Source organism: Pleurodeles waltl, chromosome 1_2 (genome assembly GCF_031143425.1).
Source record: "Pleurodeles waltl isolate 20211129_DDA chromosome 1_2, aPleWal1.hap1.20221129, whole genome shotgun sequence".
Classification (NCBI taxonomy): Eukaryota; Metazoa; Chordata; class Amphibia; order Caudata; family Salamandridae; genus Pleurodeles; species Pleurodeles waltl.
Window position 1 is genome coordinate 1,340,412,062 of NC_090437.1, and position 27,836 is coordinate 1,340,439,897.

General features: G+C 46.7%; 1 protein-coding gene across 3 annotated transcripts in view; it reads left to right on the forward strand.

The window, feature by feature from the left end:
• GBA2 (glucosylceramidase beta 2) overlaps window positions 1-27,836 on the forward strand; it is a 167,649-nt gene that overhangs the window by 84,132 nt on the left and 55,681 nt on the right. For 2 of the 3 annotated variants that reach the window (XM_069205700.1, XM_069205699.1), the window contains exons 6-11: window positions 9,840-9,942; window positions 12,131-12,284; window positions 19,704-19,829; window positions 21,250-21,434; window positions 26,025-26,129; window positions 27,401-27,508. In XM_069205700.1, the coding sequence (XP_069061801.1) occupies window positions 9,840-9,942; window positions 12,131-12,284; window positions 19,704-19,829; window positions 21,250-21,434; window positions 26,025-26,129; window positions 27,401-27,508 (781 nt within the window). The remainder of the gene's footprint in view (window positions 1-9,839; window positions 9,943-12,130; window positions 12,285-19,703; window positions 19,830-21,249; window positions 21,435-26,024; window positions 26,130-27,400; window positions 27,509-27,836) is intronic. The other variant, XM_069205701.1, reaches the window with a different exon arrangement.

A 27,836-nucleotide genomic window follows, 5' to 3' on the forward strand; every position in this document is an offset into this window, starting at 1 on the left:
CATGCGTGCACTACATATAGGTCACTACCTCTATGTGGCTTCACAATGGTAACTCCGAATATGGCCATGTAACATGTCTATGATCATGGAATTGCCCCCTCTATGCCATCCTGGCATAGTTGGCACAATCCCATGATCCCAGTGGTCTGTAGCACAGACCCTGGTACTGCCAAACTGCCTTTCCTGGGGTTTCACTGCAGCTGCTGCTGCTGCCAACCCCTCAGACAGGTTTCTGCCCTCCTGGGGTCAAGCCAGGCTTGTCCCAGGATGGCAGAACAAAGGACATCCTCTGAGAGAGGGTGTTACACCCTCTCCCTTTGGAAAATGGTGTGAAGGCAGGGGAGGAGTAGCCTCCCCCAGCCTCTGGAAATGCTTTCTTGGGCACAGATGTGCCCAATTCTGCATAAGCCAGTTTACACCGGTTCAGGGGACCCCTTAGCCCTGCTCTGGCGCGAAACTGGACAAAGGAAAGGGGAGTGACCACTCCCCTGACCTGCACCTCCCCTGGGAGGTGTCCAGAGCTACTCCAGTGTGCTCCAGACCTCTGCCATCTTGGAAACAGAGGTGCTGCTGGCACACTGGACTGCTCTGAGTGGCCAGTGCCACCAGGTGACGTCAGAGACTCCTTCTGATAGGCTCCTTCAGGTGTTGCTAGCCTATCCTCTCTCCTAAGTAGCCAAACCCTCTTTTCTGGCTATTTAGGGTCTCTGTCTCTGGGGAAACTTTAGATAACGAATCCAAGAGCTCATCAGAGTTCCTCTGCATCTCTCTCTTCACCTTCTGCCAAGGAATCGACTGCTGACCCCGCTGGAAGCCTGCAAAACTGCAACATAGTAGCAAAGACGACTACTGCAACTCTGATCCTGCCGCCTTCTCGACTGTTTTCCTGGTGGTGCATGCTGTGGGGGTAGTCTGCCTCCTCTCTGCACTAGAAGCTCCGAAGAAATCTCCTGTGGGTCGACGGAATCTTCCCCCTGCAACCGCAGGCACCAAAAAGCTGCATTACCGGTCCCTTGGGTCTCCTCTCAGCACGACGAGCGAGGTCCCTCAAATCCATCAACTCTGTCCAAGTGACTCCCACAGTCCAGTGACTCTTCAGTCCAAGTTTGGTGGAGGTAAGTCCTTGCCTCCCCACGCCAGACTGCATTGCTGGGAACCGCGACTTTTGCAGCTACTCCGGCCCCTGTGCACTTCCGGCGGAAATCCTTTGTGCACAGCTAAGCCTGGGTCCACGGCACTCTAACCTGCATTGCACTACATTCTAAGTTGGTCTCCGGCGACGTGGGACTCCTTTGTGTAACTTCGGGTGAGCACCGTTTCACGCATCCTCGTAGTGCCTGTTTCTGGCACTTCTCCGGGTGCTACCTGCTGCTGAGAGGGCTCCTTGTCTTGCTCGACGTCCCCTCTCTCTCCTGACGCAATTTGCGACATCCTGGTCCCTCCTGGGCCATAGCAGCATCCAAAAACGCTTACCGCACGATTTGCAGCTAGCAAGGCTTGTTGGCGGTCTTTCGGCGGGAAAACACTTCTGCACGACTCTCCACGGCGAGAGGGATCCGTCCTCCAAAGGGGAAGTCTCTAGCCCGTTTCGTTCCTGCAGAAACCTCAGCTTCTTCTGTCCAGTAGAAGCTTCTTTGCACCCACAGCTGGCATTTCCTGGGCATATGCCCATCTCCGACTTGCTTGTGACTTTTGGACTTGGTCCCCTTGTTCCACAGGTACCCTAGATTGGAAATCCACCGTTGTTGCATTGTTGGTTTGTGTCTTTCCTGCATTATTCCTCTAACACAACTTCTTTATCCTTAGGGGAACTTTAGTGCACTTTGCACTCACTTTTCAGGGTCTTGGGGAGGGTTATTTTTCTAACTCTCACTATTTTCTAATAGTCCCAGCGACCCTCTACAAGGTCACATAGGTTTGGGGTCCCTTCGTGGTTCGCATTCCACTTTTGGAGTATATGGTTTGTGTTGCCCCTATCCCTATGTGTCCCCATTGCATCCTATTGTAACTATACATTGTTTGCACTGTTTTCTAAGACTATACTGCATATTTTTGCTATTGTGTATATATATCTTGTGTATATTTCCTATCCTCTCACTGAGGGTACACTCTGAGATACTTTGGCATATTGTCATAAAAAGTACCTTTATTTTTAGTATAACTGTGTATTGTGTTTTCTTATGATATTGTGCAAGTGACACTTGTGGTACTGTAGTAGCTTCACACGTCTCCTAGTTCAGCCTAAGCTGCTCTGCTAAGCTACCATTATCTATCAGCCTATGCTGCTAGACAAACTATACACTAATAAGGGATAACTGGGCCTGGTGCAAGGTGCAAGTACCCCTTGGTACTCACTACAAGCCAGTCCAGCCTCCTACACATCTGCAATAGGAAAGTTGGAGACTTTCAATTAACTTAAATGTGTCTCTGGAGGTAGTTTGCATGTGTAGGGGTCTGCTGACTTTGTCCATGTAAGAGCTATGTTTTGTTTTTGATGGCTGAATGCTCTTGTTTATTTTTATAGGCAACTTGGGCGTGGTTATGGAGTGTTGGGGGAGTGCTGTATGGTTAGTTCGGTTTTTAGTGAATCCGTTATTAGTTCCCAATTATCTGATACTTCAGGAGGTCTGTTCCCGGTTCTGGCTTCTTTTTGTAGCAGAGTACCTTCGGCAGTAGCCCACCTAAGTAGTTCATTCTTCCAGCTTGTTAGTTTAGGGCCCACCGGATTTTTCCAGTTGCTGGCTATTTCTCTTTTCGCCAGGGTTAGAGCTAAATCTAGGAATCTGTCTGAGGCTTTATGTTTAGTAGAATGTGTAAATGTGTGCAAGAGGCAGGTGTCACCTGAGCATGACACAGTCCTATATAGTATCTGGGATAATTTTTGGCAAATCTCAGACCAATAAGATGTCAGTGTCTGGCATTCCCAAAACATGTTGTTGAATTCTGCACCTATTGTCTTACATCTTGGACAGCACTCTGCGGTTTTGTTGAAGTATTTGTTAATACGGGCGGGTGTAAGGTAGGCTTGATGTAGGACATAGAAATTGATGAGTTTAAATCTGGCATTCCGCGATGCTTTAGGTAAGTTCTGTAGTGTACGTTCCCATTCTGTTTCAGAGATATCTCTGTTAAAGGTTTTTTCCCATTGTTTCAGGTATGGAAGGGGGACTGTATTATCTGTTCTAATCAATGCATATAAAGTAGAAATAACCCTAGTCTTGGAAGTAGAGGATGCCAGGTACGTGCACATATCCTGCTCTGGTGGTTCAGAATTTTTTGTTCGCCAGTGGTTGCCTGTTCTAGCCCTTATGGTCCCGTAAGTTAAAAAGTGTTTCGCCGGTATGTCATATTGTGCTCTAAGGGTCTCAAACGATTTCAACTTATTGTTCTCAAATAATGTGCCTACAGTATTAATCCCGGCCTCCAGCCAGTCTCTAAGTTCAAGTTCAGCCCTTTTCTTAGTGATTGCTTGCAGCGCACTGAGAGGAAGTTACGCTGAATAGGGAGTTTTAGTTTTAGCTTTGTGTAAATATGATTTCCAACATTTAGCTATTATTTTCACTTCTGGGCTGTCCTGCTTTTCTTCTTTTGTGGGGCCCAGCAGTATTTCAAACAGTCTTGCTTTCTGTGGCACGGAAGACTCTGCGTTAGGTTGTGACACTAGGCTGTTAGAGATCCAAAGTGCCAGCCATTGTAATTGAGCCGCAATGTAATATGACTCAAAGTCAGGAGTTGCTAGGCCCCCACTTGACATCTGTCTCTGGAGTCTTATTAGAGCAACCCTTTTTCTGCCGCTACCCCATATAAATGAGCTTGCTGTTGAATTCATATCCCTGAAGAAGGACTTAGGAATCCATATCGGAAGGGCCGCAAAATGGTATAACAGTCTTGGTAGTACTATCATCTTAAGAATCGCAATGCGACCCATCACCGAAAGAGGGAGTGTTTGCCAGAATGTCATGCAGGATTTTATGGAGCAGAATACGCCGCCCAAATTTCCATCAAAAATGTCTCTAGTCTCATGATATATTTTTACTCCTAGATATGGAAGCCCTTCAGGTATCCATCTAACCATTCCCAAAGTCAGTGGGGGTTGATGATGTTTCACTAGGGGGAATAGACCCGTTTAGTCCCAGTTTACTTTTAGGCCTGAATGTTTTTCGAAGTTGGGCAGCATCAGTTGAGCTACAGGGAGATCCCTCTGCATGTCGCCCAAAAATATCAGGAGGTCATCTGCATATAAGGCTATGAAATGTCTTACGTTTCCAATCAGTATTCCAGGCCCTCCCTGTCCCGCCCTGGCCGCCGCAGCCAGAGGCTCCATCGCTAGTGCAAATAACAGGGGGGAGAGGGGGCAACCCTGTCTTGTCCCGCGCTCCACAGCATACCTGGATGATATATACGTCCCGTACGGACTCTAGCTGCAGGGTTAGTGTAAAGCAGTTTCACCCATGCAATATAATCAGGGCCAACTCCCATTTGGGCCATAACTTTATAAAGGAAGTCCCATTCTAGGCTATCAAAGTCTTTTTCGATGTCTACTGCCAATATGCCCGAAGATTCAGTCGAGGGGGTTATTCCATTCATGACTGCGAAGAGCCTTCGTATGTTTCCTGCTGTGTTACAGCCTGGGATGAAGCCTGCTTGGTCTGGGTGGATGAAAGAAGGCATCAGAGGAAGGAGTCTAGTTGCCAAGACTTTGCTGAGTATCTTATAATCGAGGTTCAGCATGGAGAGGGGCCTGTATGCCCCCAACCCAGTTGGGTCCTTACCGGGCTTGAGCAGTGGGACTATGATGGCTTCCCTAGTGGTTTCAGGCAACAGGCCCTGATCCTTGGCGCATTTAAACATTTTTTCCAACTGGGGTGTGAGTATCTCAGCAAAGGTTTTGTAAAATTCGGCAGGCAGGCCGTCAGTTCCAGGTGTTTTTCCCCTTGCCAGGTCTTTCACAGCCCCTTTGATCTCATCTGGTGTGATATTTCCTTCTAATGCATCGGTGCGTGTTGGTTCCCAGGGTTTTAAGTTTATTGTTAATAAGTATTGCTCAGTTAGGTCTCTGTTTAGGTTAGATCTTTTTTGGTATAGTCATTCATAAAAAGCCAAGAACTGGGCGTTAATCTGTTTAGGGTTGTGTATTTGGGTCCCATCTCTTGTGGTCAGGTTCATTATAGGGGGGGATTTTTCTGACTGCGATACTACCCAGGCAAGCAGTTTACTCGCTTTATCTCTTTCGCCATGCACTCTTGCGAGATACTGCTTATGGTCGAAACATCTGAGGCGTTCGACACAGTGTGCTACTTTTGATCTGTTTTCCTTTATTTGGGGTTGTAAATGAGGGGTTCCAGGTCTATTTTTCTCTGTTTCTCTTAATATATCCTCGGCCTTCTCAGTCTCTCCTAATAAGGTCCTACGAATTCCTACTGTTTCAGCAATGCATCTCCCTCTTATTACTACTTTAAAGGCATCCCATTCTATCAGCCCGCTAGTCGTGGTGGTGTTGTTTTCTTCGAAATAACGTTCTAGGGCTTGGTGGATATCATCTCGGAAGGGGGAATCTTCTAGTAATTCTGGTCTTAGTCTCCATGTGGGTATGCATGGGATAGAGGACCCCCATCCTAATGACAGCAACCGGGGGTTATGGTCAGATATTATGCGTTTAATACAAGTAAGTGTATGTCTGGTGAGCACAAAAAGGAGTCTAATCTAACATGGAGCTCGTGGAGGGCAGAGAAAAAGGAGTAGTCTTTGGCACTTGGATGTAGTTTACGCCAGGTATCGATGAGGCCCCAATTTGCCTGCCTTGTGGTGAACTGTTGAGCTATCTTCACTAATGGAGCGTGTGGTAGGGGACAATGTGATCTATCTGCACCTACGTCGCTTACACAGTTCAAATCACCACCCACTATTACTGGTGCTTGCAGGAATGTCGCTAATGAATTGGATAGACGAGTAAAGAAGTCGCCCTGTCCTCTGTTAGGGGCGTATATATTGATTAGTGCTATCACCTTCCCCTCCAGTCTGCCATTGATCGCTACGAATCTCCCCTCTGGGTCCACCCGGCTATCCGTCAACTGAAATGGGACCCCTGCTCGGATCCAGATAAGAGTGCCCCTCAAGTATGCTGAATAAGTAGTATAGAATGCCTGACCTCTCCATCTTTTTTGTAAGGCTTTGCCCCCTTTCGATGTTAAGTGAGTTTCCTGTAACATAGCTATTTGAATACCCCTTCTCTGCAAATAAGAAGATATCTTATATCTCTTGACTAAAGAGTTCATACCCCTGATGTTCCAGGTAAGGACCTTATACGATTTTGGTGTAGCCTTAGTAGTATTTTTGTGGTTCTACTGAGGGGTGATTCCTGGTAGCCTAGTATTATGATGGGTTCCCTGATGATTTCTTGCTCCCTGCTCCATTTTGCAATTTCTTTGGTAATTCTCGGACCGATATTAAACCCTAGAAAATTCCCCATCATAATAACTCCCCATCCCTAGGACAAAAGTCTAACCTCTCTCGCCCAAACTTGTGTGAAAAACAAAAAAAGTTAACTGTCCAACCACGTGGGGGGTGCTTCAGATAGCAAACCGAAGCTCAGCAGGGCGACCTTTCCTCAGCCCCTGGGTGGAAGAAAGACTGAAATTCAGTGGCTCCAGGGTTTCGATTATCAGGTGTCAGTGGGCTAGACTCTTCTTGCAGACTTTTAATTCGGTTTTAGAAGCCGTAGGTGTACTCCTAGTTGTCCCTGTGGTTTACATATATCATATCTCCCAGGAGCTCTGTTTGAAATTCAAGCATGTACTTCAGATTATGGTGTCTGACGTCCCTGGGGTTACATCCGGGCCCTTTTGGTAGGCGTGAGTGACAAATCTGATTCATGTACCGAGTCTGATTGGTTTAAGTCACTATGCGTTTGCTTAGGTGAACTCTGTTCAGAACAGCCGAGAGACGCAGCTGCCTCCACTGCTTTTTGACGGTCATTTAGAATCTCCAGAGGGGATGGACTAGTGCGTCTTGTAGTATTTCTGCTGTTAGATTTTCCTTTAATGTTTAGTTGGTGTTTTTCAGGGTTAATTCGTTTCTCGTTGGGATGTTGCTTGTCTATCCAGTTCCAAACCTCCTCCGCCGAGTTCAAAAACTGTGTGCCTGGTGTGGTTATTATTCGGAGTTTGGCCGGGAATAGCATCCCGTATTGGACCCCTAGATTTCTGAGTCTCTGTTTGGCCTCCCTGAAAGAAGCCCTCTGCTTTAATACTTCTCGCGAGAAATCGGGGAAGATCCTAATCACGTGGTTGTCCACTAAGCAGTCTCCCTTTTTCCTGCTTTGGTTGAGTAAATGGTCTCTGTCTTTATAGTGCAAAAGTTTGGCCACCACCGGTCTAGAAGGAGCGCCCGGCGGAAGACCTGCCGGGACTCTATGTGCTCTTTCCACTGCAAAAAATTGGGATAGTCCTTCGTTCGCTATATTTTCCTTCAACCATTTTTCAAGGAAGTCAACCATGTTGGTTCCTTCGATTTTCTCCGGTAGCCCCATGATTCTGATGTTATTTCTTCTTGATCTGTTTTCAGCATCTTCCGCCCTCCGTTCCAAGCCTTTTATTTGTTTCTCCATTTGTCCTGATGCTTTGGAAGCGCCTTGAAGCTCTGGTCCCAGTTCTTTCAGCTGTGTTTCTGTCGAGGTCACTCTTTCTGCTAGGTGCCGGTGATCGTCTCTGAGTACTGTGAAGTCTGACGCGAGGGAGTCTATTTTCATCTCAAGAGCGGTTCTGGAGGCAGCGATAGCCTGTATTACATCCTGCAGGGTAGGCTCTTTTGTGGCTCCCTCCTCCATAGAGGAAAATTTCCCCACAACCTCCTGTTCTGGGGTTGCATTGTCTGTTATATCCCTAGTATTATCGGCTTCTCGCCTTCTATTTGGTTTGCCCATCTCTGGTGGTGTGCCGTGTTTTTGCTGGTGATCGCTTGATAGTGTAAGGGCAGTATAGAGCCGATGATAGTGTTTACCTGTTTTTCCAAAAGTTGCTGGATAGGCCCACCTGGGTCCGGCATCTGGGGGGTGGAGGCCTGTCTTTTATTGAGCCAAATGTTTTAGATTATTAAGATGGATTGGCGAATTATCTGTTGGACCTTCTGAGTTGAGCTGCTGGTTATTTTTATTAACTTGTCGGAACTTAGGGGTAAAGCGTGGAGCCGGGCTGTATTTTTAAGTTACGCCACCGTTCCTTTCTTTATTCGACCGCTAGTCGATTCATCTGTTAGAAAAGTCTGATTTGGATATTATTAGGTCGGTGTCTTCCTAGCGGCTGTCTCTCAATGTTCCGGCTTGGGGAGGCGACCCTCTGCTCTGGTTCCCCGTATTGCTGGCCCGGCCGATCTCCCACCCCTTCTTTAGCGGCCTCACTGGGTTTCAGCCTCGCTACGTCAGGCCCCTTCTCACCTTCGGTTGCTTCCTCGCTATTCGGGTCTCCGGATTACAGTACCCCGGGCCATCTTCTCCCAGTGGGTTTATCACGGTCTACTGTGTCGTATGGTTGCGCCTCGATCCCCTCTTGACGCCAGGCCTCCTCACCTCCTCTTATAATGTCTCCGCCGTGCCGGGCCGTCTCCTCCAGCATTGCCTGTCAGACGATTTCTTCCTTCTTTCTGCTCGCTTTGGCTCAGTAAGGTTCGATCTAGGCCTCCGTGTTTCTCTCAGTCAGCCGAGGTGATGTCCAAGGGTGCTCTCCCGGCCGCCCAGGTCCCGGAGTGCTTGGCCGCCGCCATCTTGTCTTCTTGAGCTCTCTTCCGACTCGCATCTAGCCCGTTCGTATCGGAGCCCAAACTAGCGGTTTCTGGGGGTCAGAAGCCGAACATCGATAGCCCGGGGGGCACCACGCTTTACGCTCCCTCTGTGCGGAATCTGGAGCCGAATTGAGTATTATAGCCCCGGGGGTGAGGAGAGAGAGGCGGGAGCCTCAAGAAGAAGCTGCTACCGCCATGGCGCCAAGCCACGCCCCCCCTCGGGTGAGGGGTATACTTGATGCAGCGCGAAGAGTGCTGTTTGTCAGATGTGGCTGTGTTCTCTGTGGGTGAGGGGTGTGCTTGATGCAGAGTGGGGAGTGCTCAGTTGTCTGAGGTGTATGTAGCCCCTCTGTGTGAGGAGTGTCCTTTATGCAGAGCAGAGGGTGCTTGGTTGTCAGATGTGTGTGTGTTCTCTCGATGAGGGGTATGCTTGATGGCAGAGCGGGGGTGCCTAGTTTGCAAAAGGTGGCTGTGCTCTTTCCTGGAGAAGGTGTTTACTGATGGCAGAGCTTGGAACGATCTACTAGAAGAGGTGCGTCTATGCTGTCTGAGAGCAAAATGCTAATGGTAGTAGAACCAGGAAGGGGCATGCTTGATGGCAGAGCAGGGGTGCCTAGTTTGCAGAAGGTGGCTGTGCTCTTTCCTGGAGAAGGTGTTTACTGATGGCAGAGCTTGGAATGATCTACTAAAAGAGGTGCGTCTATGCTGTCTGAGAGCAAAATGCTAATGGTAGTAGAACCAGGAAGGGGCAGCGTTTTTCATTCTGGCTGGTACTGGACACAAATGTATGTATCTGACAGGACAAGCTGTTTTGTTTGTTGTAGTAATAAATTAAATGAGGAGGTTTGAGGGTATTATTAAATCATTGTTGTAATCCAAGGCCTCATTCATCTGCATGGTGCATGTTCCATAATGTAGATCGAAGCCTGATTTCTTGAAAGATCAAATCACAAATTGGAATTGGGTCGTGGGGTGGAACTGTTGGTGCTTCAAGGAAAGGGCTGTCTAAAATATATCAAAAACTGACATGTACGTGCTCTAATGCCTTTTTGCTTGTAATGTAGGTTGGCACTGATGTTACCTACTTGACATCTTTCAACCCCGACGGCTTCGGGCATGATGTGTGGAGAGACCTCATGGAGGACGGTCGTCTTGAGTGTCCCAAAGGTATGTAAGTAATGGCTTGCTTTCACAGATCACTGGAGGAGTGGATGATGTAGGTGAAGATGTGGAGGTTTACTCTCAGTGGAATCCTTCAGCCATCTGACGAATCCTGACTCCTTGTCTTTCTTCTTTGTGAAAGATGTCTAAGGCATTCTAATGACATCACATATTCTTATCCAAGCACTCTAAACACCCTTACCCTAGGATATCACACACATCCGCTTTATCCTAAACATTTTGTAACTTGTACACACTAAAAGTAGATACAAATACCCATGAGGATAACCCTTGTGCAAACCTGACGACCAAAGAAGTGGTGCCCGGGGAACCAAACGACAATGTTTCTTTCCATTCACCCTCTTCTGTACCTCTCTGTGGCCATCGTCATCACACTTACTTCACTTTGCTGGTAATCAGCGGCAGAACCAGAGTTTGACCAGATGAGTGCAGACATTGATTTAGCACATGTAGGAAAGTGCCCCTTTTTGACTTGGTCACCCCCACTTTTTGCCTGGTATTTGATGCAGTTTTGACTGAAAGTGCACTGGGTTCCTGCTAACAGGTCCCCGTACCAGATCTCATTCCCTAAAGCTGTGCAATTGCACACCTGAAAGCACCACTGCACCTGTGCCGCACAGCCTGAATTGAAGTGGCACAACAGTGCCAGCATGATTACCCATCCCTCCAAAGACAAAGCCCACCTTGGACTTGGCCACCGTCGACCCTCCGTCGTCGCCTGCAGCCACTGCACACATGCCCCCTCAACCGCACGTTCCCCAGTGGAAGACTCGACGTGTGAAGACACCTCTTCACCCGTCGCCCCTGGCCCGCTAAGAAGTGACCTGAAATGTCCCCATTTCCCCAGACATCTCAAGATTGGAACCCCTGTATTGGTTCCTCCTGACTGGATCCCCAGTCCTCACCTGCATCGTCTTTTCGACTGGACCGATCTTCATTAGGTAACATTGGGCACTCAACGCCGTAGTACATCTCTGCACCCAGCTGCCCCAGCTGCGCACGGTGTGACCTGTTGGTGTGGTCGTGACCTTTGCCCAGTACTTACCTTAAATCCAGGAGATTGGCCTCGTAAGTCGCTTCACTCTGCCTGAACGCAGTGCTTGTCCTTCTCTCATAGGATAACTTTGCCGCTTCTGAAAATTGCACTATTGACTTTTAACAAATATTTTTCTTGCAGAACGTACTTACCTGATCGTATTAATTCTGGTATCTAAACATATATAAAGACACTTGTTATTTTTGCAAATTGCTGTCGATCTCCTTCTTGAATCCTGTCTCATTCATTGACCGTGTATTTGCAGATGTCTCCGACTCCAATCTGGTGAGGCTCGGGCTCAACCACACCACCCTAAAAGAGCAAACCCCTGTCCATTCATAAGGGAACCCCTAGACCAGGGGTCTTCAAACGGGGGGGCCTTAAGTGATCTGGGGGTGGGGGGTGGAGATAACCTGCAGATAACAGTGCTTTGTTTTAAGCAGAATAACTTTTATTACTTTTATAAAAAGGAAACGGAACTCATATGTTAACTGTAATGTTTAAACAAGTTAAACATTGCCAACTTAACAGAATAATTGTGAAGAATTCCGAGGGAGGGCCTGATTATTTTGGCATTAAGAAGTTTGAAGACCACTGCCCTAGACTCTTTGTATGATATATCTAATTTTGATATATCATATAAAGAGCCAGCTTCCTACAGCACACACTAAACATGACCTGTTTATAGGTGATCATGTGTGGTGGCTTACCTTTGAGTAGGGTTGTTTTGCTGTTTGAGAGGCTTACATACTGAATCTCATACGTCTCACTGTGATGAAGCGCCAGATGAATTAATTATGTTTATAATCGTTTCCATAAATGTATGGCCTGGACAGGTATGTGTCCAGACTATCTTACATCCATCTTACATATGTTTCTGAAGGAAGTTAATGGAATTTACTTTCCAACAGACTTCTCTCTGCTTGGCCTTGTAGCTAGATATCCGATTTCTCGTTTCTCTCTAATGCTTCACAGCAGTGCTTTGAGACAGTTTCTTCTAAGAGAAAGCAGTACACAACTATTCACTCTGTTCTCGTAGGTTTGCACCATGCATCTGGTTTTTGACACAACTCAAGATGATGAAGAGAAAGATGCTTCATTTCTTGGTCCATGCTTCCTCTTTTCTTGCGTTTACAGGTCCAAGCGCACCCACAATGAAAGGGGCGATGACTGCAGCTGCGATCGCTGCTAAATGCACAGTACCAGCCCGGGGACATGGAACGCTGGAATTCTGTTTAGCCTGGGATATGCCGCGCATTTATTTTGGGTCACAGGAGAAGGAACACTTGAGGTAAGTTGTAAATGTTTACATAAAATAAGAGGAATTCCTTTCTGTTTTTTTTCCCTTTCCTTTGCAGCATCAGATGTTCTCGACTTCAGCGACCAGACAGTAAGAAACAACCCTAACCTACCTTTATTTTGTAAACGAATGAAACAAGACATCCACCGTATCTAAGTATATCACCATATTCTCCTGAAATTGCATGAATCTTTGCAATGAACATGGCAGCAGAATAGATCCTGAAAACCATTTTAGGGGAACAGCCCCAGGCCTCTACCAGAGAAAAATAACCAGAAATTCAGGAGCAGAAGTGCAGTGCTGCTACAGGGAAGAACAGTGGACATGTTTTGGAAAGAATATCTAGAATCGGACAGACGTTGGCCATAGATTGCCTGTCTTTTGGAATTAGAGACAAGAGAAGGCCCCACCAACACAGCATAGACTTGGTTCAAAGGGAGAAACTCAAGGGTCAAGAACCAGAGAGCTGGGGCACAACAGCAGCATGACAACTGCAGATGTAGTTCAGAAGTGCATCAGTGAGATGCCTTCCAGCAGTCGCAGACCTGAATGTGAGAAGGAAGCCATTGAAAGGAATATGAAGTAGCATAAGAGAGCATTCAACAGTTGTGACACAAGCTGTCTCACTAAACAATGTGGTCTGCAAACAAGTGCAAGAGGCAAACGACTGCAAGAGACAGACTAGAGCAGGACCAGCAGGAGGAGTGTAAGGAGTGGGTAAAGGAAACCCCAGGTGACGACATCACAGGGTGAGATCTGCGAAGGAAAGATGCACAGTGATTTAATGCAGATGAGACCTTCTCCATACTCACCAGACACAGCCGCACGTGATTACTGCCCCTTCCCCAGCACCGGATCACAGCATGAAGGAAGAAATTAGAGATAGGCATCACTAATGAGCCAGCGCTCCCCTGCCCTCCTGCAAGTGTAGAGTCCAGAACTGACATATGAAAAGAAGCCCATGTCACCGCCTAGATGGCAGCCGGTCTATTACACATCCCTTGCAGACGTTTCTGAGGGTAGAGCAGTCAAGCATTGTGCCAGCGCCTTACTCCAGCCAGAGTGATCATCAACAACGAATGGCGTGAGGTCAGTAAAGCCGAAGGCTTGTGTGCTGTTACACAGGAAGTCAACAAAGCTCTGCTCATGAAGGTCCAACAGCTCAGCATGCGGGCTGGTGCATTGTGGGTACTAAAGTTACAGTATGCAGTAAAGGTTTTGTATTTGTTGAGTGTAGCGCAGTGGGTCAAATACCGGGGAAAAAGAAATGTCTCATTTCAAGGCTTGCAAACAGAGGGTTTAAGCTTCGTTCTTCTTAGGTGCAGGTTCCTAGATTTGAAAGTACAGGTCTCTGATACATATATTGTTCATCTCTTGTCATCTCTGCCATGTTGTGCTTCATGAAGCTCTGGCATAATCTAGGCTCGTCTCTGTAATGATGTACCAAAATCGATACAGCTCAAAATACAGACACTTTGCATGTTGCCTCACTAATCTATTCCTTCCCCAGCCAGCTATACATGTCAAAGGTGGCAGCTTCTTGTCTGACTGACATCATTCAGGATAAAGACAGCCTTCTTGTGCGAAACGTAACCTTAGGCGGAGCCTTGGCATCCAGTTGATTTGGGACGATGCTCAGTTTTGTCCACTCTTACAGCAGTGTTTCATCAGTATGCTAGAGAAGACTGTCAGGGAACAAGAGTGGAAAATATAACCCCCATAATAACGTCTAAGAGTTCTACGTGGTTACTCAGGTATTTCTGTGATTATTTGTGCATCTGCAGTAGCTCAGTTTCTCAATGAGACACTCGTTGAAAAAGTTCTGCAGGTCCAGATGTAACATGGAAGACTTTTAAAAACACATTTGTAACTTAGAACTACACACATCTTTATTTTAAAAACACAGAGCGATGAAATGTAAATCATGTTCAAGCATGTCAATCAGCCTAGGAGAGACTGAAAATCATGTCAGCACAACCTGTAGTCACGTTTAGGCCTTTTACCTGTGCTCGCATGGAAGACAGGAAGAGCCAGTGCGCTCGCCCATAACTGAGGCCCTTTTCCTTCATCGTGGCTGTGGCATATGTGAAAGGTGTCAGTGTGAAAATGTAGAGCATGTGGTTTAACGTGTGTGAGTGAACTGGGGCCCCAGAGTCCATTCCACCCTACACATGTTTGTGCTATGCGAGAAAGTGGTCGTCCTTGTGCAGTGCTGGTTCTGTCCATCTCTCTGCATTGTGTCTGCATGTGCACAACTCCGGTCCCTAGCTCCCAAACTAGTCGAGTAGGGGAATAGTCAACCCTTTCCCTTCATAACCAGGTTTTCCTTGAAACAGTGAAACTCACCCCTCCCCATTCTCTGCTTCCATGACCAGCAAACACGGCAATATGTCTCCAGACAGGATAGCAGTAAACATCACATCTGAGTCTATGAAACTTATGTCAGTTTAGACAGGAGGGTAAGTCCCAGGCCCAAATCTTGAGAGCATTATGCAGAAGTAATGACCCATCCAAGGTTTAATGGGCACAAAGAAACTCAAAATGCCTATCCCATGGACAACTAGGCTGGCTACCTGGGAAGATGACTACTAGCATCCTTGCTCCAGTGCTGGTAAAAAGAACAGTGAGGTCCAGTCTGACTTCTGATCAGCTAGCTTGCCGTCGCCTGGAGGAAGTGACCGGCTCAAAGTTCAGCTGCTAAAGCCAAACCTACTAGAAGCACATAGCACACAGGACAACTTCAATGGACTGAGTGTCAATCCAGCCATTTACCCAGAAACCAAGCACTCTGATTAAGCTGAGGCTGTTACCTTTAGTCGTTGAGATCATTGAGCCTACGCCATCTACGACCCACCAAGTTGGGGTACCTGCACCTTTCTTTCTAGGCATCCTGTGCAGTGACGAGAAATCCTGACTTCGATCTGTGGCCTGTTGCTCCATGACAATGGCTTGATCCGTCTCCCTTATTCTAACACCATTGGAATCTCCACTGTAACCCAGACTGTTCCAGAGATACCTGTGTTTGAAATCCCAGCCATGACCCCCTTGTTGCCCATAGCTGGGTGACTGCAGGACTCTCAGTGCCTGTTGTTACTGCTCCCGCCCACCTGGTGCCACACTAACTATAAGATATCTGCTGAAACTGATAATGTTTGAGATACAGGCCCCCTACTTCATACGACTACCTAGGGAGCTCTAGGATTTACTGAGCACCATAATTAGCTACTGTCCACACTGGACTTGGACCGCAGTGACCACCCTTAGGGCAGTGGTAATTCTACACCGGGTGTCCCTCCTTGGGCATGACCAGATGACCACAGGAAGATTTTACTTTCCTTAAAAGTGGGCTAGGCATTTCATTTCTAGGACGTCTTTCACCATATTTTAGTTTATACCATGTGCACATGATGTACTCATTAGCACATTCCAATATCTGAAAAATAAAAAAAAAACTCACTGGAGACTGAAACCGGTATGCCAGTCATTTTTTGCTTTGACATGAACTTTTAAAAGACATTGAAGTGCTGTATCGGAGTGATTTGAAACAGACCTCACACAGCCAGAGCCTAACATAGACCAAACTAGAGCATTCTTAGGAGCTGCAGACACAGTTGCGGTTGTTTCTTTGTTAATTATGTGCTGATCACATCTGCTTTCAAAGCCTATCTCTGTTGTAAGGGTAGAACATTTACCAGTTGTACATAGTGATTTTCTTTTATAAAGTAAAGAAGTATCTGGACATTAAATGTAATGATCTTTTGTTTGTGTCACACAAGCTCTGAGTTCCCGTCCCCTTCTCCTGACTGTTTAACTTCTCTACCCTGAGACTGTCAAGTGCTCAGTAAATAGCCTGGAACCCCAAGGACAGCTCTCCAAGTGGGTATTAGTAGGGCTGGTGGTCCCTGTGTTTCATTGTCTCAGTGATGGCCTGCACACCCATGTTGTGCATATGTGTAGGAAGTTGGCTCTGTATGCACTATTTCAAAGTAAGGAATAGTATGCACAGAGTCCAAGGGTTCCCCTTAGAGGTAAGATAGTGGCAAAAAGAGATAATACTCATGCTCTATTTTGTGGTAGTGTGGTCGAGCAGTAGGCTTATCCAAGGAGTAGTGTTAAGCATTTGTTGTACATACACACAGGCAATAAATGAGTAACACACACTCCGAGACAATTCCAGGCCAATAAGTTTTGTTATAGAAAAATATCTTTTCTTAGTTTATTTTAAGAACCACAGGTTCAAATTCTACATGTAATATCTCATTTGAAAGGTATTGCAGGTAAGTACTCTAGGAACTTTGAATAATCACAATAGCATATATACTTTTTACATAAAACACATTTAGCTGTTTTAAAAGTGGACACAGTGCAATTTTCACAGTTCCTGGGGGAGGTAAAGTAATGTTAGTTCTTGCAGGTAAGTAAACCACCTACGGGGTTCAAATTGGGGTCCAAGGTAGCCCACCGTTGGGGGTTCAGAGCAACCCCAAAGTCACCACACCAGCAGCTCAGGGCCGGTCAGGTGCAGAGTTCAAAGTGGTGCCCAAAACACATAGGCTTCAATGGAGAAGGGGGTGCCCCGGTTCCAGTCTGCCAGCAGGTAAGTACCCGCATCTTCGGAGGGCAGACCAGGGGGGTTTTGTAGGGCACCGGGGGGGACACAAGCTCACACAAAAAGTACACCCTCAGCGGCACTGGGGCAGCCGGGTGCAGTGTGCAAACACGCATCGGGTTTTCAATAGGTTTCAATGAGAGACCAAGGGGTCTCTTCAGCTGTGCAGGCAGGCAAGGGGGGGGGCTCCTCGGGGTAGCCACCACCTGGGCAAGGGAGAGGGCCTCCTGGGGGTCACTCCTGCACTGGAGTTCCGATCCTTCAGGTGCTGGGGGCTGCGGGTGCAGGGTCTTTTCCAGCCGTCGGGATTTTAGAGTCAGGCAGTCACGGTCAGGGGGAGCCTCGGGATTCCCTCTGCAGGCGTCGCTGTGGGGGCTCAGGGGGGACAACTTTGGTTACTCACAGTCTTGGAGTCGCCTGGGGGTCCTCCCTGTAGCATTGTTTCTCCACCAGTCGAGTCGGGGTCGTCGGGTGCAGTGTTGCAAGTCTCACGCTTCTTGCGGGGATTGCAGGGGTCTTTAAATCTGCTCCTCTGGATACAAAGTTGCAGTCTTTGTTGAACAGGGCCGCTGTTCTCAGGAGTTTCTTGGTCTTTTGGAAGCAGGGCAGTCCTCTGAGGATTCAGAGGTCGCTGGTCCCAGGGAAAGCATCGCTGGAGCAGTTTTCTTCTGAAGGAGGGAGACAGGCCGGTAGGGCTGGGGCCAAACCAGTTGGTGTCTTCTTCTTCTCTGCAGGGTTTTTCAGCTCAGCAGTCCTCTTCTTCTTTAAGTTGCAGGAATCTAAATTCTTAGGGTCAGGGGAGCCCTTAAATACTAAATTTAAGGGCGTGTTTAGGTCTGGGGGGTTAGTAGCCAATGGCTACTAGCCCTGAGGGCGGGTACACCCTCTTTGTGCCTCCTCCCAAGGGGAGGGGGTCACATTCCTATCCCTATTGGGGGAATCCTCCATCTGCAAGATGGAGGATTTCTAAAAGTTAGAGTCACTTCAGCTCAGGACACCTTAGGGGCTGTCCTGACTGGCCAGTGACTCCTCCTTGTTTTTCTCATTAATTCCTCTGGCCTTGCCGCCAAAAGTGGGGCCGTGGCCGGAGGGGACGGGCAACTCCACTAGCTGGAGTGCCCTGTGGTGCTGGAACAAAGGGGGTGAGCCTTTGAGGCTCACCGCCAGGTGTTACAGCTCCTGCCTGGGGGAGGTGATAGCATCTCCACCCAGTGCAGGCTTTGTTACTGGCCACAGAGTGACAAAGGCACTCTCCCCATGTGGCCAGCAACATGTCTCGAGTGTGGCAGGCTGCTAAAACCAGTCAGCCTACACGGGTAGTTGGTTAAGGTTTCAGGGGGCACCTCTAAGGTGCCCTCTGGGGTGTATTTCACAATAAAATGTACACTGGCATCAGTGTGCATTTATTGTGCTGAGAAGTTTGATACCAAACTTCCCAGTTTTCAGTGTAGCCATTATGGTGCTGTGGAGTTCGTGTTTGACAGACTCCCAGACCATATACTCTTATGGCTACCCTGCACTTACAATGTCTAAGGTTTTGGTTAGACACTGTAGGGGCACAGTGCTCATGCACTGGTGCCCTCACCTATGGTATAGTGCACCCTGCCTTAGGGCTGTAAGGCCTGCTAGAGGGGTGACTTATCTATACTGCATAGGCAGTGTGAGGTTGGCATGGCACCCTGAGGGGAGTGCCATGTCGACTTACTCGTTTTGTCCTCACCAGCACACACAAGCTGGCAAGCAGTGTGTCTGTGCTGAGTGAGGGGTCCCCAGGGTGGCATACGATATGCTGCAGCCCTTAGAGACCTTCCCTGGCTTCAGGGCCCTTGGTACCAGGGGTACCAGTTACAAGGGACTTACCTGGATGCCAGGGTGTGCCAATTGTGTAAAACAAAAGTACAGGTTAGGGAAAAAACACTGGTGCTGGGGCCTGGTTAGCAGGCCTCAGCACACTTTCAAATCAAAACATAGCATCAGCAAAGGCAAAAAGTCAGGGGGTAACCATGCCAAGGAGGCATTTCCTTACAATATGTCTACAGGTCTGTTGCTCAGTGTGTACGTGTACTTTAATTGTATACGCTGTCACTAGAGACATCATGGTGCTACAAACCCTACGAAAAGCAGATGAAAATCATGTAGATCTGAAAAGAATGGAAAGAACAAGAAGCCTGAACAAGGGCAATGCAAGATTTACATAACAGGCAGGTCTTCGGGGCTATCAGGAATTAACAGACGTCTGTCATAAGACGAAAGCCCATTGTGCAATTGCTCCTGACCTGGGCCCAAGAAGTTTGAAGACTTTGGCACCACAGCAGGCAAGTCTAAAGTGCATCCTTTTCATTAGTAACAGTAAGCTAGGTCTTTACACCCTAATTAAAACACTGACTGTCAGAAAGTTATCGAAAAGAACCCTCTCTGTTTTGGAATAGGTCATGTTGGCAGAGCATTGGACTTATGTGAAGCTTTCATTTTACCTGAGACCAGAGGAGAGATCCCCTAGCTTCCGACACATGATCATATGTATAGCGACTACATGCCAGTCTCGCAGCACAGCTTTAGGTGGGCGAGGTACAGGACATTTCCAACGCCCTGATGCTGGGGGACCCAGGCGCCGATGAACAAAGGTTTCATATGAGTTAGAATAAATGATGCCTGGATAACTGTGAGTCTTTACTGTTGGTATGCTTGGAAATGTGGTCTACATGTTTGTGTTCATGGATGTTGTGTGCTGTGTGCATGCACAGTTCATAAGCCAAACCTAATAGAATCCTCAGTGCATGTTCTTTTCTTATACATTACAGGCGCTACACAAGGTTCTTTAGCAGCAATGGGGATGCAGGCCCAGCCTTATCCCATTATGCACTTACGCACTACAAGGAGTGGGAGCAAAAGATTACTGAGTGGCAGGAACCCATCCTGGCAAACAGGTAAGCCTGTACCTTTTGTATCACATACATCACTGCCCCTCGTGTCTTTGTTAGGTCTCACCTAGTGGCCGGTTTAGCTGACTGTTGAAAGACCTTATACAACCAATCATAAACCCATTTCTCATGACCCCTCCACGCTCTGCTAGGATTTTGCTTCTATCTCCCACTCTAGCTCCTCGATTGCACGCCTTGCCCTCTATATTCTTTTTTTAACATTTTATTTCCTTTTCCAAAAGGGTCTGCAACTTGTTACCTGGCTGCTCCTTCAGCCATAGTGCAATAATGCGTACTTTTGTTTTTTTAACTTACTGTTCCCAGGTGGTCCTCACTGCCTTGGAATGGTGAATTAAAAGTACAAAAAAAAGTCGCTGCTAAAGTGTGATGATGTAGACATTCACACGCATGGTGACGCATGCGTGCATTGATGTCATCATGCTGCGCCTCGCCTTTTTTTTTTTTTTTTTTTGTAGCATCGTTAACAACCATTTGTTTTCTTTTTGTTTTTTTGCTGTGTAACATCCGCAACAAACCAAAAGTTCATCTAATCGCCTTTCAACACCAAGACTTGGTTCCAGAGCTTGTGTCTTTTATTTTATTGTGAGTGCGTACAGTCTTCTCTGAGAAAAGCCACAGCACTTAAGTGAGGCTGAGTGCCGGAAGAGACATAGTAGTTGCCTCCACCTTTAAGAAAGTTACTGTGCTTTAACAGCCACAGTACCACCATCTCTGAGTACCGGTTGGGTTGTTTTGTCTTCAGCACGGTGGGGATGGATGGCTGATAGGTGTGCATTTCTCTTGTATTTTGTTTTACCAGAGAGTATATTGTTTCCCTGCAATTGGAAAGCTCCCACCATTGGTGACATTTCTGCTTGTGGCAAAGCATACTCTTTGGTGTCCTATTGTTCCTGCACTCTTCTCCTTTATGTGGAATTCACACTTCACATGTGAATATTCAGCCTTTCTGATTTATCAGATCTCCAATCCGCACGGTAGCCAACAAACACCCTGCTGTCCTTTAAGTCTAATTTAACTCGGAAGTCTTTGCACTTGGTGAGCCCTGAACTTTTATAAAGAGATATTTGAGTTGGGGAGGTATTATTTTTAGTTTGCTTTAATAGTACTTTAAATTGTAAACACCCTTCCCTAAAACAACTACTAACTTATTTGTGATTATAAATGTATCCCAGGTAGGATTTCACCCTGTCTCTCAAGAAAAGAAATGTTACATTTATGATAACTTGATGAAAATTCAGATTGGTAGCTTCTGGTTGAGGCTAGGGGTAACCGAGAATCCACTGTTTGGTTGCTTTGTTTTGTGATTTGTAGTGGCGGGGAGCTTGCACAGTAGTTGTCTCCATTGTGGCAATGAAATGAGTCATTTAAACTGACAGACTCTCCTTCTTCACTGTGTCCTGCGCAGCACTTATCCATCCTGGTTTAAATCAGCGCTTTTCAATGAGTTGTACTTTGTGGCTGATGGAGGGACTGTGTGGTTGGAGGTTCCCAGCGAGACCAGCGACAGCGATTTGATGGGTGCAGAGACGGGCAGACTGCCAGATCTCCCAAGAGTGCTGCGGGAATATGGACGCTTTGCCTACCTGGAAGGTAAGCCTCACCTGAAGTCTGGGCAGGTTTATGACCCGGCGCTTCTCCTCCCTTGCCCTGGTGCCACTTGTCATATGAATGGTCTGTGAATAGATGTCCTCTAACCCTTTTATCAGGTCTTCTCTTCAGGCGATTCTTTCACTGTATTGTTTACTATTGGTGGTTAAGCTTTGCAGTTTGTTACTTTTGTACGTGATATAAAGATTTTGATAAGAGCAACAGTCATTCTGTTTCTTTCCCGCAGGATATTATTGTACCTTGGATTCTGTGTAGCTCCGTGAGATACGTAGCTGTGGCCCTGCACGCTTACAACCCACCACACAATTAACCCTAAACTTGCCTGCGCTTTATAACAAAAAATTCTTTACTTGTATTGGTGGCAAACAAAAAAGTCAACTTTACTGTGCTGCTATTGTGTATCAGTGGTATAAATGCCTCCAAATGATTACAGAACGTTTACGTTGTGACTCTTTATTTCACACAGCAAAACATCCTTGTTAGTTACAAACTTAACGGTACATCTTAATTGCAGCAAATTGCCTCCCAAGTAAGAATGACCGCCAACTGAAAAGAGATGTTAGGTTAGTGCCAGCATGTGTTTTACAGTTATTGTCATCCATTTCCTCTGGGCTTATACAATTTTTAAGGCAGCTCTTCAAGATATATAGTTCAGATTGCAGAGCGAAATATAGACTCCAAACCACAGTTCAGTGCACATCAAAACTGAGGCCATTCTGTGACTCATATTGACATTCTCACTACAAGTGAAGTGAACTTAACTTCCTGAATTTTTCTTCTTCAACATTTCTCAAACTGTGATAATAAGGTATTGAATAAGTAGATCATTTTGTTATGTGAAGTTACTCTTCATTGCAAAACGCCACATCTATTTGGTCTTGATCAACCAGTGAATTCTAACCACCATCTTCCAGGCCTCTGTCTCACCTTGCAGTGTGTTTAGGTCACCTGCCACCCATTTAAGTAATAACCACTTGCTTCCAAGCCACTGTCTGAACAAGAATTGTGGCAGGAATGTGGCTCCTCTTGGTCAAAAATGTACCAGTGGCTCTCTAATATGGTAAAGAAGTGGGCAGTACAACTTGCTAGTTGAAATGACATTTATGGCTATTTTGGGTAAGAAATACAAGTGTGTCATAAAATCGAGATCTGGTGCTTTAGTGCCAAAGGCCCACCTCTTACTGGCCCTTCCTAGCAATGTGTTCACATCTAAAGGATTTCTAATAAGATGCCTCCTATGGATACCCTGAGTTCATACACAGGGCTCACCAGCACTGATACAATCAAGCTGCTGTGCTGTGCTGGGGTAGCTTTGACAACTGGTGCAAATGTTCTGAACAGGCTGCTCATCAGTCCCTTGACTGCTCTGTGTAAAGCTAGGACTGTGTTCTGCACTCCTTTCTGGTGCTGTGAGATGGACCCTGATCAAATAATGTTTTTGTCTACTGAGTGCATAGGGGACATGAGCAGTTATTGTGGTCCAGAAAGAGTAAAAACAGTGTGCCCACACGCAAACTATTTCTACTTCATTGTATAGGTTTTAGATGTTGACTATACCCTGGTTGCTCTCAAGATTTATCTGCAGTATTCCAGAATGCCTACAGATCAAAATTGTAGTTCTTCAGCCACAAGGTTTCCTATTTTCCCCAGTCGACAGGTGAAGATGCGTCTTGAATATGATTTTTTTTCAACTGATATTTTCCTCTCTGCAGTGAACCAGTGTGTAGAGGAGCTTCACACCTTGAGGTGATAGAGAAGCTTCATTCCGTGAGATGGTAGAGGAGCTTCACACCTTGAGATGGTAGAGGAGCTTCACACCTTGAGATGGTAGAGGAGCTTCACACCTTGAGATGGTAGAGGAGCTTCACACCTTGGCACCTTGAGATGGTAGAGGAGCTTCACACCTTGAGATGGTAGAGGAGCTTCACACCTTGAGATGGTAGAGGAGCTTCACACCTTGAGATGGTAGAGGAGCGCCACTCCTTGAGATGGCAGAGGAGCGCCACTCCTTGAGATGGCAGAGGAGCGCCACTCCTTGAGATGGCAGAGGAGCGCCACTCCTTGAGATGGCAGAGGAGTGCCACTCCTTGAGATAGCAGAGGAGCGCCACTCCTTGAGATAGCAGAGGAGCGCCACTCCTTGAGATGGTAGAGGAGCTCCACTCCTTGAGATGGTATAGGAGCTTCACACCTTGAGATGGTAGAGGAGCTTCACACCTTGAAATGATAGAGGAGCTTCACTCCTTGAGGTGGTAGAGGAACCTCACACCGTGAGACGGTAGAGGAGCTTCACACCTTGAGGTGGTAGAGGAACCTCACACCGTGAGACAGTAGAGAAGCTTCACACCTTTAGAGGATAGAGTAGCTTCAAACTTTGAGGTTATAGAGAAGCCTCAAAGCTCCACTCCTTGAGATGGTAAAGGATCTTCACACCTTGAGATGGTAGAGGAGTTTCACACCTTGAGATAGTAGAGGAGCTTCACACCTTGAGATGGTAGAGGAGCTTCACCCCTTGAGATGGTAGAGGAGCTTCACACCTTGAGATGGTAGAGGAGCTTCACACCTTGATATGATAAAGGAGCTTGACACCTTGAGATGGTAAAGGAGCTTCACACCTTGAGATGGTAGAGGAGCTTCACACCTTGAGATGGTAGAGGAGCTTCACTCCTTGAGATGATTGAAGAACTTTACACCTTTAGAGGATAGAGGAGTTTCAAGCTTTGAGATGAAAGAGGAGACTCACTCCTTGAGAGGGTAGAGGAGCTCCACTCCTTGAGAGGGTAGAGGAGCTCCACTCCTTGAGAGGGTAGAGGAGCTCCACTCCTTGAAATGGTAGAGGAGCTCCACTCCTTGAGATGGTAGAGGAGCTCCACTCCTTGAGATGGTAGAGGAGCTCCACACCTTGAGATGGTAGAGGAGCTCCACACCTTGAGATGGTAGAGGAGCTTCACACCTTTAGAGGATAGAGGAGCTTCAAGCTTTGAGATGAAAGAGAAGCCTCGCTCCTTGAGATGGTAGAGGAGCTCCACTCCATGAGGTGGTAGAGGAACCTCACACCGTGAGACTGTAGAGGAACTTCACATCTTGAGATGATAGAGGAGCTTCACACCTTTAGAGGATAGAGTAGCTTCCAACTTTGAGGTTATAGAGAAGCCTCAATCCTTGAGAGGGAGTTGAGGAGCTCCACTCCTTGAGATGGTAGAGGAGCTTCACACCTTGAGATGGTAGAGGAGCTTCACACCTTGAGATGGTAGAGGAGCTTCACACCTTGAGATGGTAGAGGAGCTTCACACCTTGAGATGGTAGAGGAACTTCACACCTTGAGATGGTAGAGGAGCTTCACACCTTTGGATGGTAGAGGAGCTTCACTCCTTGGGATGGTAGAGGAGCTTCACTCCTTGGGATGGTAGAGGAGCTTCACTCCTTGAGATGGTAGAGGAGCTTCACACCTTGAGATGGTAGAGGAGCTTCACACCTTGAGATGGTAGAGGAGCTTCACACCTTGAGATGGTAGAGGAGCCTCGCTCCTTGAGATGGTAGAGGAGCTCCACTCCTTGAGATGGTAGAGGAGCTCCACTCCTTGAGATGGTAGAGGAGCTCTACTCCTTGAGATGGTAGAGGAGCTTCACACCCCCAGATGGTAGAGGAGCTCTACTCCTTGAGATGGTAGAGGAGCTTCACACCCCCAGATGGTAGAGGAGCTTCACACCTCCAGATGGTAGAGGAGCTTCACACCTCCAGATGGTAGAGGAGCTTCAGACCTCCAGATGGTAGAGGAGCTTCAGACCTCCAGATGGTAGAGGAGCTTCACACCTTCAGATGGTATAGGAGCTTCTCACAATGGGGTGATAGAGGAGCTTCACCCCTTGAGATAGTAGAGGAGCTACAAGCTTTGAGATGGTGGAGGAGCTTTACTCCTTGAGAGGGTAGAGGAGCTTCACACCTTGAGATGGTAGAAGAGCTTCACACTTGAGATGGTAGAAGAGCTTCACTCCTTGAGATGGTAGAGGAGCTTCACTCCTGGAGATGGTGAGCAGATATGTAATTATATATGTAGAGATGAAGGATGAGTTGTGCAGCACTAGAAGATAGAGGAGCTACATACATAAAGGTGATGGAGCGGCGCCACCTAGGGATGGCAGGCAAGTTCCCCTTGTGGAAATGGCAGTGCACGTATACTCCTAATGGTGATAAATTGGTCATTTGTATAGAGATAACAAAGCACTTGTACACCCAGGAATGACAGCAGACATACCCACCTAGGTCATAAAGCAGACACAACCAAGTAGAGAAGTTACAGCAGACACACGCACTCTGAGATCACACAGCAGACACTACCAACCAGAGATGAGAGCACACTCGTGCACACACACACTCACACCAAACCCCGCCCCCCGCAGCAGACAGACACCTTGTCCATCAAAACCTAGAAACTTTTTGTATTTCTGAAGAGCCTCCTCAGTCTTTTGGATTCTTGAGTGTGACTCAGCTGGTCCAGTGAGAAAGAAGGCGTAACGTAGTTTGCTTGTGGCCCACTACCTGACAACGTCTGGTTTTGTTTTTTGTTTTGCAGGCCAGGAGTACAGGATGTACAACACCTATGATGTGCACTTTTATGCTTCGTTTGCCCTCATTATGCTGTGGCCTGAGCTAGAGATCAGCCTTCAGTATGATATGGGTAGGTAATGTCAGAGAACGCTTTGTTATACGTCAGCTGTGTATCGTAGCATTATTGCATTTGCACTTTGTGTCCCTGATTGTATCAGACATGTGTCTGCTGGAAAAGGTAGGAGGATACAGCCAAACCTATCCGCTGCCCATGAGTTTGAGCCTGGGTTTAATTCCGTTGCTGGCTGTTTACCAGAGTTTGCAAAGATAATTAGCTCTTTTTTGTTCAATGGAAAGATTTTCCACAACCACTTACCTTCTTTCCCAGGAGCCTTATATGTGAGTAGTATATATGTTAAACATTGCATGCATAGTTGTTCCATGAAATTGTCTTAACGCTGGAAGATGTCCAGCACAAGGATTGTTTTTACATAGGATATGTGTAAACACAAAGACACATGCACGTACAAGCTTCTGTTGTATCTGATTGTATCTGGTCTGGGTTTCTCTGATTGTATCTGGTCTGGGTTTCTCTGAGTGTATCTGACCTGTGCTTCTCTGACTGTATCTGACTATCGTATTCTGATGTTATGAACCTGTCTCTCTAATTATATTAGCCATTGGTCTAGGAGTGCACCAGCCCTGAATGTCCAATTGTGTCCGACCTGTCTCTATCTGCCTTATTTTCTTCTGATTTTTCTTTTTGTTTTATCTTATAGCTTACATCTGTCATTAATTGTATCTGTGGTCTGTCACTTTGATTGTATCTGACCTGTGGCTGATTGCATTAGAACTATGCCTCTTTCAGTGTTTCTGAATTTGTCTGCTCTATGTCTCTGTTTTGTATGTGAGATCCTTCTACCCCATAAAGGATGGTCACTTTTGAATGGATAACTATACCTCGTCAGATCCTAAATCAACAGTCAAGTTCTTAGTTACCGCCTCAGTGTCAAGCAGTAATTGTATGAAGCCATCAAGCTCCTCACTCTGGCAGGAGCCCAGGACTTTTCTGCCCAAGAGGGGAGACATAAAAATAAGTATGGAACAGCCGTAGAATGGTTCAGTGCAGTTACATATAAAGGGTGTGAAACCAAGGTGTCATTAACTGAAAATGGAATAAAAAATATAGTAAGGTACAAGAGCCTCTTAAAAGGGGTAAAGGAAACCTGACTTCATGGGGGCTTACGGGATGAGATGCATAATGAAACCAATATCTCTTTAAATATATGGTACTGTTATACTCTGTCTGTTCCTCTGATCACTTTGTAATTATCTGTCTTTTACCTAATAATCCTATGTCTTATTTCCAACTCACTTTCTTGCCTTATTCTGTCCTCGCAGCCCTGGCAGTGCTAAAGGAGGACAGCAGGCGCAGGCAACACCTGATGAATGGGCAGGTATCAATGGTGAAAACCAAAAACATCGTCCCACATGATGTGGGAGATCCAGGTAAGGACCCTGTGAGCTCGTAGGTGTGATGAAGTCAGCTTTCAGCTTTAATTGTAAACTGTGTAGTGCACTCTGAACCCAATAAGGAAGTGAGCCTCGCTGTATATTGGCCGGTGGTGGCCGCCTGGGAGAGAGACCCTAGGGACTTTCTAGTTGATCCAGTGCCATGTGAGCTCTATTCATGGGAGCTCTGCTGCGTCGGTGCAGTGTTAATAGGCTTATAGCCCAAAAAGGAAACATACATGTATTAATGGAGACTTATTTACAGATTAATAGAACAGAGCTGTCCTCTGCGCCCTCTGTTTGAGCTGGGGGTCTACTTGTTTAA